This window comes from Passer domesticus, chromosome 21 (assembly GCF_036417665.1).
Source record: "Passer domesticus isolate bPasDom1 chromosome 21, bPasDom1.hap1, whole genome shotgun sequence".
Classification (NCBI taxonomy): Eukaryota; Metazoa; Chordata; class Aves; order Passeriformes; family Passeridae; genus Passer; species Passer domesticus.
The window spans coordinates 294,067-313,431 of record NC_087494.1 but is presented as its reverse complement, the minus strand read 5'-3'; the positions used below and the strand labels follow the sequence as shown (position 1 = coordinate 313,431).

The 19,365-nt window shown below is 71.4% G+C and overlaps 2 protein-coding genes across 4 annotated transcripts; one reads left to right on the top strand and one right to left on the bottom strand.

Moving 5' to 3' along the window:
- Window positions 1-78: 78 nt before the first annotated feature.
- NCAN (neurocan) lies at window positions 79-13,361 on the top strand. Of its 3 annotated transcripts, none has more exons than XM_064396364.1 (15): window positions 79-338; window positions 5,268-5,347; window positions 6,221-6,622; window positions 7,099-7,273; window positions 7,493-7,620; window positions 8,097-8,390; window positions 8,633-9,457; window positions 9,551-10,606; window positions 10,758-10,874; window positions 10,998-11,111; window positions 11,231-11,389; window positions 11,472-11,554; window positions 11,634-11,778; window positions 12,305-12,487; window positions 12,576-13,361. In XM_064396364.1, the coding sequence occupies exons 2-15, from the start codon at window positions 5,275-5,277 to the stop codon at window positions 12,722-12,724; spliced, it is 3,903 nt and encodes a 1,300-aa protein (XP_064252434.1). In that variant the 5' UTR covers window positions 79-338; window positions 5,268-5,274; the 3' UTR covers window positions 12,725-13,361. The 3 variants fall into 3 exon arrangements, with proteins under 3 accessions (XP_064252434.1, XP_064252433.1, XP_064252435.1); XM_064396363.1 differs by having other exon boundaries at window positions 8,633-9,472; XM_064396365.1 differs by lacking the exon at window positions 79-338 and adding an exon at window positions 1,797-1,933 and having other exon boundaries at window positions 8,633-9,472.
- A 712-nt stretch (window positions 13,362-14,073) lies between these two features.
- Window positions 14,074-19,209, bottom strand: HAPLN4 (hyaluronan and proteoglycan link protein 4). Its single transcript, XM_064396366.1, has 5 exons — window positions 18,817-19,209; window positions 17,721-17,838; window positions 16,731-17,093; window positions 15,589-15,891; window positions 14,074-14,942 (listed from the first exon to the last, which is right to left on the bottom strand). The coding sequence occupies exons 2-5, from the start codon at window positions 17,836-17,838 to the stop codon at window positions 14,611-14,613; spliced, it is 1,116 nt and encodes a 371-aa protein (XP_064252436.1). The 5' UTR covers window positions 18,817-19,209; the 3' UTR covers window positions 14,074-14,610.
- Window positions 19,210-19,365: the final 156 nt, after the last annotated feature.

Genomic DNA, 19,365 nt, shown 5'->3' with positions numbered 1-19,365 from the left:
CGGCCCCGCTCGATGGGGAGGGGGCGGCCCCGGTTTTGGGGGGGCTGGCCCCGGTTTGGGGGGGCGGCGCATGCGCGGCCGCCCCTCGCCCTGCGCCGGGCAGCGCGGAGCGGGCGCGGGCTCTCCGCCGCTGCGGGCAGGTGCGGGCGGCACCGGCTGGGGGGACCCGCGCCCGCCGCCAGCCGCCATTGGCCCGGCCCGGCCCGGCTCGGCCCCCTCGGGGGGGGCCCGGCCCGCTGCCCCCCTCGCCGAGCCCCGCTTTTTAGCCCCCGGTGCCGGCGGGGGTGCTCGGCTCTACCGGCGGCGATGAGTCCCGGCGCGCCCTGAGCACGGAGCAGGTACGTGCGGCGCCGGCACCGGCACCGGCACCGGCACCGGCACCGGCACCGGCACCGGCACCGGCGCCGCCCCCGCTGCCGTGGGGACGGTGGCACCGGCAGGAGCGGGACGGAGCCGCGCTGGGGGCGCGGTGGGTGCGGGGCCCGGTGCGGGGATGGGGACGGTGACAGCGACACCGGCGCCGGTACCGGCAGCGGCACGGCGGGAGCGGGCTGGGTCCGGGCCGGACCCGCGCTGGGGACGCGGCGGGGCCGCGGGGGCTGCAGGAATGCGGGGCCCGGTGGCGGCGATGGGGACGGTGACACCGGCGCTGCCGCGGGGCCGAGGATGGGGCGGTGACACCGGCAGCGACACCGGCGCCACCACGGCAGGAGCGGGATGGATCCGGGCTGGGGAATGCGGGGTGGGGGGGCCCGCGGGTCCCGGTGGCGGCGATGGGGACGGTGACACCGGCACGGCCGTGGCAGGAGCGGGACCGATCCGGGCCGGGGACAATCGGTGCGGGGGGACACTGTGGGGCCGGGGGCAGGGACGGTGGGCACACTGAGGGGACAGGGAGCTGCCGGGGAGGGGGTGCAGGGGCTGGGGACAGAGGGGACACTGCGGGGATCAGGGCACTGGGACAGCTGGACAATGGGGGCGTGGCCACTGGCGTGGTGGGGACACCAGCACGGGGGGACACCGGGAGGACCGGGGACACTGAGGGGGGCTGGGGATCACCGGCACTGAGGACACGGGACAGGGGACACCGTGCCCCGAGCCCCCGGGAACCCGCAGAGGCCGAGCAGCGGTGGCGATGGTTGGCAGGACAGGGTGCCACCAGGCTGTCACCCTGCGGTGCCACAGCCGGGCGCGCCTGGGCCGCCCAGGTCCATGCTGGTGACACTGGTGGCTCCCTGGCGTGTCGGGAGCCGGGAACGTCCCTGTCCCGGGGTGGCAGTGCCATGGCCAGGGTGTCCCCAACGTGGGGACACAGCCGGGATGGAGGATGGATGGATGTGGGTGCGGAGAGGGCGCGGGGCTCGGCAGCCCCAGAATCGGTGCCAGCGGCCTGGATCCGTGCCAGGCCCGGGGGTCTCCTCCCGGTTTGGTCACCGGGGCGGTGTCAGGAGTCGCTCCCGGCGTGTGGCCGAGCCCCGGCAGGGCTGGCTGGAGCCGAGGGCTCGGAGCGATGCTGCGCCGGCTCCGGGGCTCCCGCGGCGCCCGGGGCTCTGCAGGGAGAGGCAGAAAGCGGGGCAAAAAGAATAAATAAATTTTTTAAAAAATTAAAAAGAGGAGCAAATTCTAAAATAAAGGCTGCAGACTGTCTGCCTAATAAAAATCGCACCCGGCAAAGGGCCCATATTGGCCGGGATCACAGTTTCCCGAGGTGCTAATTTATTCCGGCAGGCTGGGGGGAGCGGGGAGCATCACGTTGCCTGTGAGATGTGACGGCAGCGAGGTTTGCAGAATTCCTTTGTTGTGGGCAGAGAGGAGGGGACGCGGAGCCGGCCCCGCCGCCGGGCTCCTGCCGCGGCCGCGCGGCCCCGGGGACGCCCCCGCAGGACCCCCCGGTCCCCGCTGGGGCGGCGGGGACACGGCGGCGCGGAGGGAGGTGGGTGCCGGGGCGGGGGGCCGGGGGGGCTCGGGGTGGGGGTGCAGGAGCAGCCCCCGGGGCGGCAGCGGTGTCGGGGGGACACGCCGCGGGGGCGGGCAGCGGGATGTCGCCCGCGGAGGTGGCACCGCGGGCCGGAGTGACCCGGAGGTCGTGGGGGCTGCGGCGGGCATGGGGACAGCTGGTGGCACCCCCAGGGCCGGGGTGTCCCCAGCGTGGGGACAACAATGTCCCGCTGCATCCGCGCTGCCCGCGTGGGTGGGCAGTGCCCCCGCTGTCGTGCCACCCTGCCGTGTCCCCAGCGCTGTCCCAAATGTCCCCTGTGCTCCGCGCGGTCCCGGGACCCGCCCGGGCTCGGGGCAGGGCGGGGGGACAGGCGACCCCCGAGCTGACCGGGTGGTCCCGGCGGCCTCTGAGTGGAATTAAGCTCGGTTTCAGCTCAAGCTAATCACCAGCCCCGGCTTTGCATATTCATGAGCAGGATGAATTATTCATGAGGTGACAGCTAGTGACAGATGTGAAAATGTTCGCCCGGCTTTGGGGGGGTTTGGGGGGGCGTTCTGCACCGGCGTTATTTTAAATTTCTCTCGTCTGCCGTTGCCCCGGCTGGGTCGGGACGCCGGGGGGACAGGGACACGCTCCTTGTCCCCGAGGGGGCCGAGCCACGTGGCCTTGGGGACGTCACGGCGACACCGCCCTGCCTGCGGGAGAGCCCCGAGTCCCGCTGTGGAATTGGGGCTCTGGTGGCCCTGGCGGCGCGGCCACCTCCGTCCCCTGCCAGCCCTGTGCCACCCCTCACCTCGCTGTCACCTCGGGCACTTCGTGGGGACACCCGCGTGGCCCGGCCCGCGCTGCTGTCCCCGGGGATCCCGGCTGGGTCCTGCCTGGGATCCGGGATCCACCGGGCCCATCCCGGTGCCACCGCGGGACGGGACATAGCGGTGTCACCTCAGGATCGGGATGTGGCAGTGCCACCACAGGTTTGGGACATGGCGGTGTCACCACGGGGCCGGGATGTGGCAGTGCCACCACAGATTTGGGATGTGGCGGTGCCACCCCGTGGATTCACGGATGGCGACGAGGAGGGAGCGATTCGGTCCCGGCGACACTGCCCGGCTGTGGGGACCTTGCCAGGGGACACCGCGTGTGGCGGCCCCGGCCCCGCAGGGCTGGCGCGTCCCTTGTCACTTGTCCTGACCCTAGCAGGAACTTTTTGCTGGCTCAGCGCCTTGCCGGGGGTGCGGTGAGGGGCTGCGGGCGGGGACAGGGGCAGAGCCACGGCAATGTGTCCCCTGCGCGTGCCAAGGGCGGCGGTGACAGCCAGGTGTCCCCGGAGGAGCGGAGCTGCGTCCTGTCCCTGCCGCGGGGGGACTCTGGGGACCGCGGAGCCTCCCCAGGTGCTGCCGGCCCGGCCTTTCCCACCTTTCCTGCTGGGAAAGCAAACCCTGCAGGAATGCTGACGGCAGGGAAGCCGCGGCTCAGCCGTGTGAGCCCAAAACCCCAACCCGAGCCCGGGGCGGGGTCAGGGACCCCCATCCCGCCCCTCAAACCCCGGGAAGAGGCTGAAAATCCAAACTTTCGTGTTTAACGTTTGAAGAAATCGCGGCTGTTTGCTCGGCGAGGCGCCGGCTCCGGGTAAATCCTCAGAGGGGGATTCCTGCTCCCGGCAGGATTTCCCCCCCTCGTGCTCAGGGCTGGCACCGCGGGCTGTCCCTGTCCCCAGCCCGGGTGGCACCGCTGGCACCCCCGGCTTCGGGCCTGGGGGCCCTGAGCGGGCACTGGACGCTCCGCTGGGAGCTCCGCGGGCAGGGAGGAGGAGGATGGAGAAGGGGAAAGCGGCAGGGAGCGACATGCCATCGCTACTGTCCCCCCAGATCTCCTCGTTTGCCTTTCGGTGGGAAAAATCGCCCGGTGGCTGCAGCGGGCACAAAAGGAAAATGGGTGGAAATTCCAAAAAATCTGTCAAAAAGTGGGAAAACCCAACAGGAATGGTCCGAAGCCTCGGGATGCGTGTGAGCACAGCCCGGGGCGGCCTCGTCCCCTGGCGCTGGGTGTCCTGGATGTCCCCAGCGGTGCCTGAACCGAGATCCCGGCCCTGTCGCTTTGTCCTGGGAGAGCTCCTGGACACCCCGCAAAGTTCAAATCCACATTTCGCGGCAGGGGCCGAGCCCCAGAGTGCCGAGGAATTTACACTTTTTGCCAATACATTTATTTTTCCCCCTGGAGCGGGAGGAGCGGACGGAGTTCGGTGCCCCGGGGCTGCCCTGGCGGAATTCCCTCCCCGGAGCGCTCGGGGCCGGGCTGCAGGAGCCGCTGGCCGTGCCCGGGGCTGCTTTGGGCTTTTCCAGCTCCTGGCAGCTTTATCCGGGCAAGGGCGCATGCCGCTGCCCCTTCCTGAGCCCGGGAATGTCGCAGGTCACCTCCCTGTCCCCTCCCAGCCGCCGGCTTTGGGGCAGAGCGCCCCGCGGGGCTGCCAAGGCTTTTTTCTCGAGAGGAAATCAGATAAAACGTGGTTTTGCATCCCCAGAAAGGCCCTTTGCCAGCGGGGGTCTCCTTCTTTCTCGCCATTTCTCTTTTTCTTGCTATTCTCGTCCCATAAAAGCGCAGAAGGGACGGGGGGAGGCGTCGGGGGCTGGGAAAGGGAGCATCGGGGATGGGGGTGAGGCAGACTCGGTTTAGGGGCACTGGAGAGGCGCGGGGGGCTCCTGGTGCCCCCCAAACCCGGGCACAGGGTTTGCACAGGGCAGGGGTGGGGGGAGAGCGAGCAGCGAATTCCAGGCTGGAGCTGGGGGGGAGGATCGGGGTCCGGGTCGGGCTCGTGGGCACGCGGTGGCACTTTGGGGTTTGGGGGGGCTGGCGGTGACCCCGCTGCCTCTGCCCGGCCGGCTGGGCACCCCAAGGCTGGTGATGGCTGTGGTGGGCACTGGGTGAGGGTGGTGGGAGCTGGGTGATGGTGGTGGGATTTGGGGCACTGGGAGATGGTGGTGGGCACTGGGTGATGATGGTGGTGGGCATTGGGTGATGGTGATGGACACTGGCTGATGGTGGCAGGCCCTGGCTGATGCCCGTGCCAGGTTTTGTTTGTGGTGGCAGCCGGGCAATGGTGGCAAATGCCAGCCAGCGGCTGTGCCCCCTCCAGCTGTGCCCCCTGCCCAGGCTCCCAGGCGCTTTCCAGACCCTCCCCGGGACGGAGCTGCCGGGGCTGGGGCCGGGGTTCGTGCCCGGGGGGCCGCGGGACCCCCGGGGATGCTCCGGGTGCCTCGGGGGTGCCACAGAGCCTCTGCGGGGCTGGCACGCCGCTGCCCCCGGGCTGGCAGCCGCGCTGTCCTTGCAGGTCCAGGATGGTCCCTGTGATGGGGGATGCCGCCTGCTGGGTCCTGCTCGGGCTCTCCCTGCTCCCCATCGCCGTCCTGGGTGAGTGCTGGGCGGCCGGGGCTAATTAGAGAGCCAAGAGCAATCAGTGATGAACCCCGGGCCGGGGTCAGCGGTGCCGGGCAATGAAAACCGGCAGGGCTGGGGCTGCGGGGGGATTAGCGAGGGAGAAGCCCCCGGGCGGCCGTGCCCCCTCCCTCCGCGTTGGCATCGAGACCTTAAATCCTTAATCCCCCTCCCCACGGCCCAGCCGAGCCCCCCGGGATTTGCCGTGGCTCCGAGCCGCGTCCCCCCCGTCCCCCGCGGCTCGGGGGGCTCCGGGATCGCCCACCCCGGAGCGCTCCCGCCGAGCCGAGGGCTCGGGGCGGGCAGGGTGGGGGAGGAAGGCTCGGGGGGGGATTAGTGGCTGTCCCCGGCCCCCAGCTGGTCCCTGACCCCACTGGGGGGTCCAGGGGGCTCCGAGACGCGGGGGATTTGCACAGGCTGGGATTAGTGCGGGGGAGGAGGAGGAGGAGGAGAGGGTGGTCACGGTCCTGCCACGCTTTATCCCCGCACGGGGGTGGCTTTTCCGCCGGTGCCACCGGGGCCGGTGGCGTCTCTGGGTGCCCCTCTGCGTGCCGGTGTGGCACCCACGGGTGCAGAGCAGTGGCCACAGCCTGGGGGCATCCCGGGGGCCTGGGCAGCACCCTGGGGAGGGGCGTGGGCCCCATTTGGGTTGGGGGCTCAGCCCCAGAGGGGTCACGGTCGGGCTCGATGGGGAAGCTGAACTTTATCCCGATCCATCCTCCCGGTTCCTGCTCCCCTGGGGGGGCTCAGGGGTGCCCGGAGCGGAGCCCCCCACGCCCTGCCGTGCCCCCAAACCCCCCGTGCCGTGCCCCCAGACCCCCCGTGGCAGCCGGGCCGCTGTCCCCGCAGGCTCGCAGGACGAGGGGAAGGTGATCCGCATCAGCAGGGTGCAGCAGCAGGCGGTTCGCGTGGGGCTGGGCGAGCCCGTGACGCTGCCCTGCCGCTTCCTGCTGCACCCCCCCGCCTCGCTGGGGCCCAACGAGCCCCCGGAGCCGCCCCGCGTCAAATGGAGCAAGGTGCGCTCGGCCAGCGGCCAGCGGGAGGACGTGCCCATCCTGGTGGCCAAGGAGAACGCGGTGAAGGTGGTCAAAGCCTACGAGGGCCGAGTGCTGCTGCCCGGCTACGCCCGTGACCGCTCCAACGCCTCGCTGCAGCTGCGGGCGGCCCGGGCCAGCGACGCGGGGCTCTACCGCTGCGAGGTGGTGGCCGGCATCGACGACGAGCAGGACCTGCTGCCGCTGGAGGTGACGGGTGAGCCGGGCACGGCCGCGGGCACGGCGTGGGCACGGCCAGGGGGGCGCCGGGGGGGTCGTCCAGCCCCTGGGGCTGAGGGAGGGTCAGCTGGGCGCTCAGGGTGAGCGGGGCACGCCATGAGAGCTGGGCACCCCATTTGTTCCTTAACCCCATTAAGAGAGAGCTGTGAGCCCCATTTATTCCCTGCACCCCATGAGAGCTGTGAGCCCCGTTTACTCCCGGCACCCCATTTGTCCCCTGCCCCCCACAGGATCTGTACACCCCATGTACCCTGTGCCCCCCACGGCATCTGTGCACCCCCTGCACCCTACAAGCCGTGTCCCAAGAGCCCCATGGCAGCTGGGTACCCCATGAGCCCCAAATCCCGTGCCAGCCCCTCACCCCGTGCCAGCCCCGCACCCCGTGCCCCGCAGCAGCCCTGCTGGCCCCCAGCCGTGCCCTGCTGCCCCATGTCCCCCGTCCGGTGTCCCCAGGCGTTGTGTTCCACTACCGGCCCGCGGGCGAGCGCTACGCGCTGAGCTTCCCCGCCGCCCGCCGCGCCTGCCGCGACAACTCCGCCGCCATCGCCTCCCCCCAGCACCTCCAGGCCGCCTTCGAGGACGGCTACGACAACTGCGACGCGGGCTGGCTGAGCGACCAGAGCGTGCGGTGAGTGCCCGGGGCGGGCCATCCCCAAAGCCACCCCCTGGCCACCCCCAAAGCCACTCCCTGGCCATCCCCGGGCCACCCCGGCCATCCCCGGGCCACCTCGGCCACCCTGAGCCACCCCGGGTCACCCCCGGGCCACCCCCAGGTCACCCCGAGCCAACCCGGGCACCCCGGGCAGCTCTGCCCGGGAGCCCAGCGCCCACCGTGCCCCTCCGGCAGGTACCCCATCACCCTGTCCCGGCCCGGCTGCTACGGAGACCGCGAGAGCCTCCCCGGCGTGCGCAGCTACGGCCGCAGGGAGCCCGCCGAGCTCTACGACGTCTACTGCTACTCCCGGGAGCTGCGAGGCAAGGGCAGCGCGCCGGGGTGGGGGCCGGAGGGCCCTGCGTGCCCAGGGGGTCCCTTGGTGCCCAGGGGGGCCCTGTGTGCCCACGGCATGCCCAGGAGCAGGGCTGGGTGCCCAGGGAGTCCTTCCCTGGCCATGGTGTGGCTGGGTGCCCACGTTGTCCCTCATGGTCACAGTGTGGCTGGCTGGGTGCCCAGGAATGTCCCTTCCCGGCCATGGCACGGCTGGGTGCCCGGGATGTCCCTTTGGGTGCCCAGGAGTGTCCCTCTGGGTGCCCACGATGTCCCTCCATGGCCACACCTCCGTGCCTCCCCCTCCAGCCGCGCTCGGGCTGGGTGCCAGCTCTGTGTGCCATCCTTGGCACCGCCACCGAGCGCGGCCACAGCGCTCAGGCGACGAGGACACCCCAGAACCCACTCTCCCCCCCGAGCTGTCCCCCGCCGTCGCCGTGTCCCCAACAGCTGCCCTCTCCCGCAGGGACCGTGTTCCACGCCACGGTGCCCGGCCGCTTCACCTGGCAGGGCGCCCGCAGGCACTGCCGGAGCCGCGGGGCATCGCTGGCCACCACGGGCCAGCTGTACCTGGCCTGGCGACAGGGGCTGGACCGCTGCGACCCGGGCTGGCTGGCGGACGGCAGCGTGCGCTACCCCATCCGCCAGCCGCGCAGGAAGTGCGGGGGCGAGGCCCCGGGCGTGCGGACCCTCTACCAGTTCCCGAACCGCACCGGCTTCCCCCCCGCCGCCTCCAGGTTCGACGCGTACTGCTACAAAGGTGAGGGGGACCCCCCGACTGCCCCCGGACCCCCCCGCCGCTCCCCCCTTCCCGCGGGGATCGGTGGGCGCGGCCGGAGGATTGCCGCGGATGAATATTTAATTGGGGAATTAATGAGATAAACGAGGGGAGCGGCGCTGGGAGGGAGCTCAGCTCCGCCCGGGTGCGCTGGCATTCCAGGGGGGCTACGGCACCCCCGGGTGCCCTCGGCGCCGCCGCTGACGCTCGGGGTGTCCCCACAGCCGCGGGGCACGGCGACGCGGAGCAGCCGGTGCTGCCGGTGCCACCCACGCCCGACCCGCCGGGCAGCGACAACGAGCTGGTGGAGCGCAGCGAGGACCCGGGCACATCGGGGGACACCCGCGACACCCCCCGCGACCGCCACGAGCTGCGGGGGCCTGCGCGGCTGGGCGAGGATGAGGATGAGCATGAGGACGAGCAGCTGCGGCCGGCCAGCGGCAGCCCGGTGGCACCGCGCGGGGACGGCCCGGGCACTGCCCTGCCACCGCCGCCGGCGGCTCCGGAGCTGGGGACGGGCGGCGCGACACCCCCGCCGGCCACCGCGGCCACCGCGGCCACCGGGCTGGCGTGGCCCCGCGAGGAGGAGGCTCTGAACGCGGTGGATGCCGAGAGCCCCCGGCGGGATCCCCCCAGCGCCAGCCCGGCCCCCGGAGACCCTGCAGGACCCCCGGCCACCCCCCGGTCACCGCCCCAAGGGCCAGCCCTGGAGCGCAGCGCCGGCTCGTCCTTGTCACCGCCTGGGCTGGGGGTGTCCCCGGAGACCCCCAGCGCGCCGAGGCGCAGCTACCCCGGCCTCAACGGGCGCCACTTCCAGCTCCAGCGGCACAGCCGGGACCCCGCGGTGGCCGCCGGGGACAGCGCGGTGTCAGGAGACCCCGCGGTGACAGCGGGGATTGTCACCCAGGCCCCCGTGCTGGCGCAGGAGCTGAAGGGAGCCGCGGCCAACGCCGTGGAGCAGTGGAGCGCCCCCCGAGCCGGCAGCGAGGGTCCCCACGCGTCCCCCAACGCGCTGGACGAGGCCATCGGCCCCGGTGACATCAGCCCCGGTGACATCAGCCCCGGTGAGTGACACCGGCCGCGGCCGGGGGTCCCAGCGCGGTCGCCTCTCGGTGACCCCATGGCGGCGCCGTCTCTTGCAGAGCTCGTGGCCCCGGTCACCGCCCCGGTGTCTCTCTCGCCGGCCCCGAGGGATTCGGGGACCCCCGCGGGGACGCCCCCCGTGCCGTCCCCATCCCCCGCCACTCCCCGCGACGCTCGGGGCCACCGGGCCCGCGGGGACTCGCCGGGGCCACCCGCGGATGTCACCGAGGGCTTCTCCGGGGACGCCCCGTCCCAGGAGCGCGGTGGCTCCGTGCCCCCGCTGCCCCCGCTGCCCCCGGCCCCGCTGGTGGCCGAGGGTCCCGAGCTGTCCCCGCAGTCCCGCGGGGACGGCAGCGGGGCCCCGGGGGACGGCGCGCTGGAGAGGCAGAGGAAGGCGGTGACATTCCTGCAGCCAGAAGGTCCCTCCGAGGGACAGCCTGCCACCCCCGGCCACACCGAGGGGGCTCCTCCCGGGCCCCGGGGCCGCTCCGGCCCCTCGGCTCCCCACGGCGCGACCGAGCCCCGCCCGGAGCGGCCGCAGGAGCCCGGGGAGGTTGGGAACGGCACGGCCGAGCCCAGCAGCGAAGCAGCCGCGTCCCCCCCGGCCTGGGGTGTCCCCTCACCGTCGCCTTCTCCCACGGCCACCGAGGCGGAGCTGTGGGCCAGCCCCGAGCGGCCGGAGGAGCTGGAGCCGGTGGCCGAGGAGGGGTCCACAGGCTTCGCTCCCCCAGACCCGCAGCCCACCCAGCGCTCCGAGCCGGAGCCGGGGGAGGCCGAGCAGCTCCTCCTGTCCCCCCCGGGCCCCCGGCAGCCCCCCGCCACCCCCGCTGTCCCCGGACACGAGGAGGAGGAGGCCTCCGGGGAGCCCAAGAGGGAGGAGCCCCCCGCGCCCACCCGCGGGCCCTGGCCGCCCCCCGGCGCCCCCCAGCCCGGGGGGACAGAGCCCGCCGGGTCCCCGAGCGCGGGGCTGCTCCCGGAGCCCTCGGCGCAGCCGGAGCTGGGGGGCCCGGGGGGGTCCCCGCTGCTGGACACCGACAGCGGCAGCGGGGAGGAGCCGGCGCTGGACGAGCGGGAGCTGCTGGCCTGGGTGGGCACCGGCAATGCCAGCGGGCACGGTGAGCCGCGGGGAGAACGGGAGGGTTCGAGGCGGGGTTTGGGCGGGGTCGCTCCGTTTATCCGAGTTTCCCGGCCGGGAGCCGATGCGGGGGCAGCGGGGTTGGCACCGCGCCCCCCAGCCTGGCTTAGGGCAGCGCTGCCGCCCCGCAGCGCCGCCGGACCCGTGCCAGAACAACCCGTGCCTGCACGGCGGGACGAGCCGCGCCAACGGCACCGTGTGCGGCTGCAGCTGCGCCCCGGGCTTCACCGGCGAGAACTGCGAGATCGGTGAGTGCCCGGGCACCGCGGGGCTGGCACCGCGGCCCCGAGCGCTGCCCGATGCCCCCTCCTGGCTCGCTCCGGGGTGGCGGGGCGGTGTCGCCGTGCCCGCAGCTGCCGCTGTCCCCGCAGACATCGACGACTGCCTGTCCAGCCCGTGCCAGAACGGCGGCACCTGCATCGACGAGGTCAACTCCTTCGTGTGCCTCTGCCTGCCCAGCTACGGCGGCAGCCGCTGCGAGAAAGGTGGGGACAGCCCCCGGTGCCCCCCAGCCCGGCCGTGGCTTCGGGTGGGGCTGGAAGGGGACACAAATCCTGCCTGGTGGGTCCCCGGCCGTGCCGCCACTGCCGCCGTGTCCCCGCAGACACGGAGGGCTGTGACCACAACTGGCACAAGTTCCAGGGCCACTGCTACCGCTACTTCGCCCGCCGGCGCTCCTGGGAGGACGCGGAGCGCGACTGCCGCCGCCGGGCCGGGCACCTCACCAGCATCCACTCGCAGGAGGAGCACGCCTTCATCAACGGTGGGCCCCGGGGGTCCCCGGCGCCCCCTCCCCGGGGGTCCCTCGCCTCCTCCGTGCGAGCCGCGGGTGCCTCTCCCCGCAGGTTTCGGCCACGAGAACACCTGGATCGGCCTCAACGACCGCATCGTGGAGCAGGACTTCCAGTGGACCGACAACAGCGCCTTGGTGAGGGCTCTGGGGGCTGGGGGGGCTCGCGGTGCGGGAGGGGGTGCGGAGGGTGGCAGCCTCTCCGGTGGCCCCACAGCAATACGAGAACTGGCGGGAGAACCAGCCCGACAACTTCTTCGCGGGCGGCGAGGACTGCGTGGTGCTCGTGTCGCACGAGATCGGCAAGTGGAACGACGTGCCCTGCAACTACAACCTGCCCTACATCTGCAAGAAAGGCACAGGTAGCGCCCGGCCGGCCTGCCCGGCCTGGCACGGCCTCAGCCCGCGGCCCCGGCGTCCCCGGCCACATCCCGCAGTCCCCGGTGTCCCTGTCCCCACCCCGCAGTCCCTGGGTCCCCTCCCCATCCCCGGCCGACCTTTCTCAGCCCCTCTCCCGGGCCAGTTCTCCCCTAAATCTCCATTTCTCCTCTTTCCCCGCCATCAATCCTTCCCTCGGCGCTCGGCTTTGTTTAATTGGCTCCCGTTAAACCCATTAAATTCCCATTCCTTACCTCGGGAAGTTCCATTAACCTCCAGCTGCTCCTCCCCACCCCGCGCGCTGATGACGCCCCAATAAGGCCATTAATTAACCAATTAAACCCCGGGGACAGCGTGCTGCCACCCTGACGGACGAGCCTGTCCCAAAGCCACCAGCGGTGTCCCCAGCGATGGGCGGGGGCGCTCCTGGCTGTCCCTTGTCCCCTCCCCGTAACTCCCAGTAACTCCCAGTAACAGGGGGGTGACGGAGCTCTGTGCCGCCGCCCCCAGTGCTGTGCGGGCCCCCCCCGGAGGTGCCGAACGCTTTCCCGGTGGGGAAGAGGAAGGAGAAGTACAACATCCACTCCAGCGTGCGCTACCAGTGCCGCGAGGGCTTCACGCAGCGCCACGTGCCCACCATCAAGTGCCACAGCACCGGCAAGTGGGACCGGCCCAAAATCCTCTGCACAAAACGTTAGTGCGGGGCTGGGGCTTGAGCGGGCGGGAGGGGGTCCCGCAGGCCGGGCTGACCCCCCCGCCGCCCCGCCTTGCCCCCTGTTAGCCCGGCGGTCGCACCGAGCGCGGCGGCACCGGCGGCACCGGCACAGCCACCCGCACCACCGGCACCAGCACCACAAACCCCGCAAGGAGCGGCGAAAACACCGCCAGCACCTGCGGCTGGACTGGATGCGGGAGGGCCACTACTTCTAGAGCCGGGCGAGCACAAGGGGGACGTGGTGGCGTCCCCCGCCCCCGTCCCACCCCCTCCCCGCCCCCCTTTTTTAGCCCCCTTTTGGCTTTAGCTCCTTAGGATGCCCGGCCCCGTAGGGAATAGGATCCGGAGGGGGCGGCTGCGTGTGCGTCCCCAGACCTCCCTGCATGCCCCACGCTCAGCCCCCCGGCCCGGGCTGCAGCCCCCAGCCCCGCGCAGGGACCCCCCAAGCTGGGCTCTGTCCCTGTCCCCAAATCGGGGGTGGATCAGGCAGCCCCCCGTCCCACCTGGGGCGGCTCTGGTTTTTTAGCAGCAGCCCCCCTCCCCATTTCCCTGCCCCAGCACCCCGGGGCGTCCCCGCGGTGGGCACGGGGTGGGGCGGGGGGCACACGGTGTCCCCCCCGCGCCTGCTTTGGGGGTGCTCGGTTTGGTTCCGTCCCTTTCCGCTCGTTTCGGGTCCCCGTTGGAGTTGGCGTGTGTGTGTGTGTGCGTGTGTGTGTACGGCGCTTTCCGATCTCTGCTGTTTGCGACGTGACTGTCCCCACCCCCTCCCCGACCCCCTCCTGGCGCCCCCTCCCCATTTCTGACTCTGCCTTTCTGTACTGCTGGACATTTTAATAAATTTTTTTAACAGTTGAGCGACCCCCGCCCTTTCCTGGGGACCCTGGGACGTGTCCCCCGCCCGGCACCGCTGCCCAGCTGCCTCCTCTCACCGCCCCCCACCCATTCCGAGCAGCCCCAAAGTGTCCCCCGGGCCCCCCGTGCCACATCCGCCACCTGCTCCCGGTGGTGGCCGTCACCTGTGTCCCTGCCCCCCGCCAGCGCGGCCGCGGCGTCGCCCTGGAGATGGGGAGACGCCAATGGATTTTTTGGGGTGATTCCTGCCTAAAACATCCTCCACCACCCGGCCCCGAGGTTCCTCTGCCACCCACGGCCCCGCTGTCCCCTCCCAGGGCTGTGACAGACATTTATTTCCTCATTAAAGGTGATTTAGGGGCTGTGCTCAGCTGGAGCGCGTCCCGAAACCCATCGGGGGTCCCATCCGGGCCGTGCCACCCCCGCGGTGCCCCCGGCTCGCTGCCAGCCCTGGGACACCGCGGGGTGGCTCCGCTGGACCCAGCCCCGATGGAACCCAGGGCCGCGATGTCCCGGGTGAGCCGGGAACGACCCCGAGCCCCGATCGATGCCAGGGCCCCGGGCCCCGATCAATGCCAGGGCCCCGAGCCCCGGGCGAGCCGGGAACGGCCCCGAGCCCCGATCGATGCCAGGGCCGCGGTGTCCCGGGCGAGCGGGGAACGGCCCCGAGCCGCCCGGGCTGCCCCAAGGACACAGCGGAGCCGCGCTCAGCTCTCCAAAGCGGCCGAAGCTTTTATTTCATCTACGTCCAAGGCTGCCAAAGCCTGCGGCCGGTGCCCGGCCGGGGGAGCACCGCGGCCGCTGCCCCCCGGCCCTCCCCGCTCCGGCCAAGCCAAGCGGGAGCTGCCCCGGGGGCTGCGGGACCCCCCGGCTGCCGAGGCACGGAGCCGAACCCTGTGCCCGCAGTCCTTGCCCAGCGCCACGGGGGGTTTTGGGGTGAGGATGAGGAGGGCGGGGGCTCCGCGGCGCTTTAGCGCATGCAACAGGCGCGGGGAGAAGCGAGAGCTGCGGGGAGCGGGGGGCCAGCCCCGGGCGGGGGGCGCGGGCTCCCGGCGGGGCTCACCAAACCCGTCCCCTCCCGCCGCCCCGGTGTCCCCGAGCGCCACCGAGGGCGGCCAGCCCGCGCCGCTGCCCCCTCCCCGTCCCTCGGCGGGGGCTGCCCGCAGCTCCCCGCACCGGCGGGGCTCGGGGGGTGCTGGGGGGGAGACCCCGAACCAAACCCGGGCGTGCTGCCGGAGCACCCCAAGCCTCACACGCGTTTGGGGACCCCCGCGGCCGCCGCGGGCGGGGCTTCCCCGGCCTTTTTGAAGCAGTAGACGCCGAAGAGCTTGTACTTCTTGTCGGGGAAGCCGAGGTTGCGCACGCCGGGCTCGCGGCCGCCGCAGCGGGCGCGGGGGTTGACGATGGGGTAGCGGATGCTGCCGTCCTCCAGCCAGCCCGCCTCGCAGCGGTCCAGCAGCTGCAGCTTCCAGGCCGCGTACAGCTGCCCCACCTTGGCCACGGCCGCGCCGTTGTTCTTGCACGCCTGCACGGCCTCGGGGTAGCTGAGCTTGCGGAAGGTTTTCAGGAAGTAGACTTTGCCTGGGAAAAGGGGGATAAAGGGGAGGGAGCGCCCTCGGTGCTGCGGGGGGGGTGAGCCCCAAACCCCCCCGCTCTGGAGCACCGCACGAGGCGTTTTTGGGGACGGATGGAAGCCCTGGGGAGCCCCCAAAAGGTTTTGGGGAGGTTGGAGAAGTCATGGGGTGCCAGCGCTGTGGAACCCCCAAAGGGTTTTGGGGGCTGGAGGTGATGGAAGTCCTGTGGAGCGTTCAAAACATTTCCTTAAACAAAAGAGGTTAAAAAATTGGATGAAAAAGAAGAGATTTTGGCTAAAACCATGACGTCTTGGGTTAAAAAAACAAAGAGGGTTTGTCTAAGAAAGTTTTTATATTAAAAAAAAATATTGAAAAGAAATAGGTTTTGGCTAAAAACGAGAGTTTGCGTTTGAAAACGAGGTTTTGGCTAAGAAAGAAGAGGCTTTGGGTTAAAAAAAAAGAGGGTTTGGGTTTCAAAGAAGAGGTTTTGGACAATAAAGAGATTTTGGCTAAAGAAAAAAAAAAGAGAGTTTGGCTTAAATTTTTGTTTTTGTTTTTGCTTCAACTCAGTGTTGCAACCCCACCAGCGCCTCACTCCCCCTCCCACCCCCCCGAGGAGCACGGGGACGCTCCGTGCCTCAGTTTCCCCTCACCGTTGAGGTTGGAGGTGAAGCAGAAGGCGTCGTAGTGCTCGCTCTCCTTGTGGCGGTAGCCGTAGTTGCGGACGCCCACGGGCGTGTCCTTGCGGCCGCACTGCTCGCGGGGCCGCGAGATCGGGTACTGCACGGAGCCGTCCTGCAGCCAGCCCGCGTTGCACCAGTCCAGCCCCTCCAGCCAGGCCTGGTGCAGCTGGTCGTGCGAGGCCAGGATCCCGTCCTGCTGCAGGCACGCCTGCTGCGCCTCGTGGAAGTTGAGCGTGTAGCGCCCCAGGCGGGGGTGGTACGGGAAAATCACCCCTGGGAAGGAGGGAGTGGGGTTTGGGGTCGCGGCGGGGTTTTGAGGGTGAGGAGGGGCGTTCTGGTTGGGAGAATCGCCTGGGGAATTCTGCTCGTGTTCCCTCTGCAAGGGGGTTTGGGGGTTCTGGGAAACCCTGGCTCCAGGACATTCTGCTCTGGGGTTTGGGAAAATGGGGATTCTGCTTGGGAGAATCGCCTGGGAAATCCCGCTCATCGTCCCGGGAGTTTGGGAGTTCTGCATTCCGGGTTTTGGGAGTTCCAGGAACCCCAGAGTCCGGGAGATTCTGCTCTGGGGTTTGGGAGCATCGGTGGTGCCCGCGCAGGGTCCAGTCGAGCCCCGGCACCCCCAAACTGCACCCTCCGAGCTCCCAAAAAAAGCGTTTCCCCCTTTCCCACCCCCAAACTAATCCCCAACCCCCTAAAAAGACGTTTCCCCCTTTCCCAACATCCCGGCACTGCCACCCCCTGTCCCCGGTGCTCTCCGAGCCCGTGGCACCCCCAAACTGCGCCCTGTGAACCCCTAAAAAGGCGTTTACCCCCTCTGCCATCTCCTGAGCCCCTAAAGAATCTTTTTCCCTCTGCCATCCCCCTGGCCCCGCTGCTTTCCGAGCCCCCGCCACCCCAAACTGCGCCTCTGATCCCTTAAAAAAGCATTTACAACCTCCTGAGCCCTAAAGAATCTTTTTCCCTCTGCCACCCGCCCCCGTCCCCGCTGCTTTCCGAGCCCTCACCCCTCAACCTGTAGGAGCCAGCACCGCAAACCCCCTCCACCAACAAACCCCACAACCCGCAGCCCCCTCGAACGCCGGCCATGGCACCCCGGGAACCTCCCCCGCCACCTTCCAGGTCCAGCTTGACCACGCCGGTGTCGTCCTCGAGCTCGTTGGTCACCTCGCACTCGTAGCGCCCGTAGTCCTGCAGGGTCACGTTGCGGATGATGAGGGACGCGTCGCCCGCCCCGTCCTCCTGCAGCGCCGTGCGGCCCCGGTAGGGCCCGAACGCCCTCCGGGCTTTGCCCAGGGCCACGAACACGTCCACGAAATCCATGGGCTCCGTCACTTTGGTCCACTTGAGGCGGATCTCGGCCGGGTCGTGCGCGGAGATGTCGTAGTGGTAGCGGCAGGGCAGGATGATGGTGCCGCCGCGGTGGGTCACCACCTTGCCCGGGGCCGTCTGCACCACCACGGCGCCGCTGTCACCCTCTGCGGGGACACGGGTCAGGCACGGGGCTGTCACCGCGCCACGCCGGCACGGGGACCGGCCCAGCAGGCGGAGAGGGTGGGAGAGGTTTTTGGGGGGAGTTGCGCTCTTTTAGGGGCAAGGAAGGATGGGGATGCGGGATCACGCTTTGGGGGGAACTTCTCTCTTTTGGGGGAAAAGTAGAACAGGATGTGGGAGCGTCTTTTGGGTTGAGCTCACCCTTTGGGTGAAGGAGGATGGGCTGTGGGGACGCACTTTGGGGGGAATTCCCGGCTTTTAGGGACAAGGAAGGATGGGGTTGTGGGTTCGTATTTATGGGGGAATTCCCCGCTTTTAGGGACAAGGCAGGACGTGGGCATGGGAGGAATTCCCGGCTCTTAGGGGCAGAGCAGGACGGGCTGTGGGGTCACACTTTTGGGGGAATTCCCGTTTTCTGCCAGCCCTAAGGAGCGCTCGGGATAACCCCTGGGATAACCCCAGGACGCTTCCCGCAGGGCTGGGGGGACACGGGGGACCCCAGAGCCCTGGCCCTGCTTTGGTGGCACTAAACCCAACACCCCAAAGGCTGCAGGCGCTTCCCCCGACCCCAGACCCCTCCCAAAGCCCCCCCAGCCCCCGGCCCCACTCACCCATGACATGAACCACCTTCTTCCTGCCGCGGGCGCCGGGCAGCGCCTCGGGGGCCGCCAAGGCTGCGAGGAGCAGCAGCGCAGCGGGGCCGGCGGCCCAGGGGCTTTGGGGGCGCATCTGGGGGGCGGCAGCAGCGCCCTGAGCACCCCCAGACCCCCCGCGCCCCAGGGGATCCCCCGCTCTGCCCCCCAGGAGTGCCCAGCCCGAGGGGTGCCCGCCCGCTGCCATCCCCCCGTGCCCAAGTGGGGGTCGGAGGGGCTGGGTCGGTCGCTGCCCCCCCCCGGGAGCCCCCCCAGCCCCGCAGGGACCCCCCAGCCCCGCAGGGACCCCCCCAGCCCCTCAGGGACCCCCGGTCCCTCAGGGACCCCCAGCCCCTCAGGGACCCCCCGGCCCCGCAGGGACCCCCGGCCCCGGCGCTGAGCTCGGCGCGCCCCAGGGCTTCCAGGCGGGATGAAAACCCCGCGGCAGCCGCAGCGGGCCGGATCTCCCGGGTTATTTATGGCACCCCTGGAAAGGGAACCGATGGGCACGGAGCAGGCAGCGGCGCCCCCCGAGACCCCCCGGCCGCGCCCCCTCCCCAAGGACAGCGCGGAGGGGCCGCAGGAGGCGCCCCCTCCTCCTCGGGGGGCTGCGAGGCTGAGCCCCGCGCTCCGGGGGTGCCCCAAACGCCAGCCCGGCCCTGGGTCTGCCCCCCTGGCTGGGCACGGCAGCCCCCCGGGGGTCGCGGCGCCCCTCGGGGGACAGGGGGAGGCACAGCCCCCCCGGTGGTCCCGGCGCCGTGCCCGGGGCTCGGGGTCCGCTCGGGAGGCACAAGGAGCGGGGCGGCCCCGCGGGTCCCGGTGCCGGTCGGGGCAGCGGCTGCGGCGGTGGCGGCGCTCGGGGCCCGGTGCGGTGTTGCAGTGCGGGACACTGCGGCGGCAGCCCCGGGGCTGCGGGACTCCGGTGCCCGGGCGGGGACAGCGCAGCGCGGGGGGAGCCCCGCTCCTGCCGCCGCCCCGCAGCGAGCGACCCCCGCCCGCCGCGTCCCTCCCGCCCCCGGGGGTCCCGTCCCGGTGCCCCGCAGCGAGGGAGCGGCGGCCGCAGCCCCGCACTCACCGTGAGCCCGGTGCCGGCCCGCGGGGGGCCCGCCGGTGCCGCCGGTACTTGCTCCGGTGCCTGCCCCGGTGCCTGCCCCGGTAGCTGCTCCGGTGCCTCCGCCGGTGCTGCCGCTGCGGCTCCGCGCAGGGGGCGACACCGGGAGCTCGGCCCGGCCCTGCCCCGGTGCCGGCGCTGCGCAGGACCGGCCGCTCGCCAAGGTCACCCGGTGCGCCCCCGAGCCCCCGGCACGGCCGCGACCCCCGGGCCGGGCTGCGGGCGGGAACGGCGGGGCACGGGGAAGCGGATCCGGTAAATCCCCGCCGCGGGCACCGCAAGGGCTGCTGCGCCCACCCAGCCCCAGCCCGGGCACCCCCCCGGCGGGTGCCACCCCAAAAACCCCGGCACCACCTCCCGCCGTGTGCCCACCCCCCAAAATCCCACCCCCACCTGGCGGGTGCCACCCCCAAATCCCGGTACCACCCCCCAAATCCCGGTACCACCCCCCAAATCCCGGTACCACCCCCCAAATCTCACCCCACCCACCCGCAGGGACCCCCCGGCCCAGCC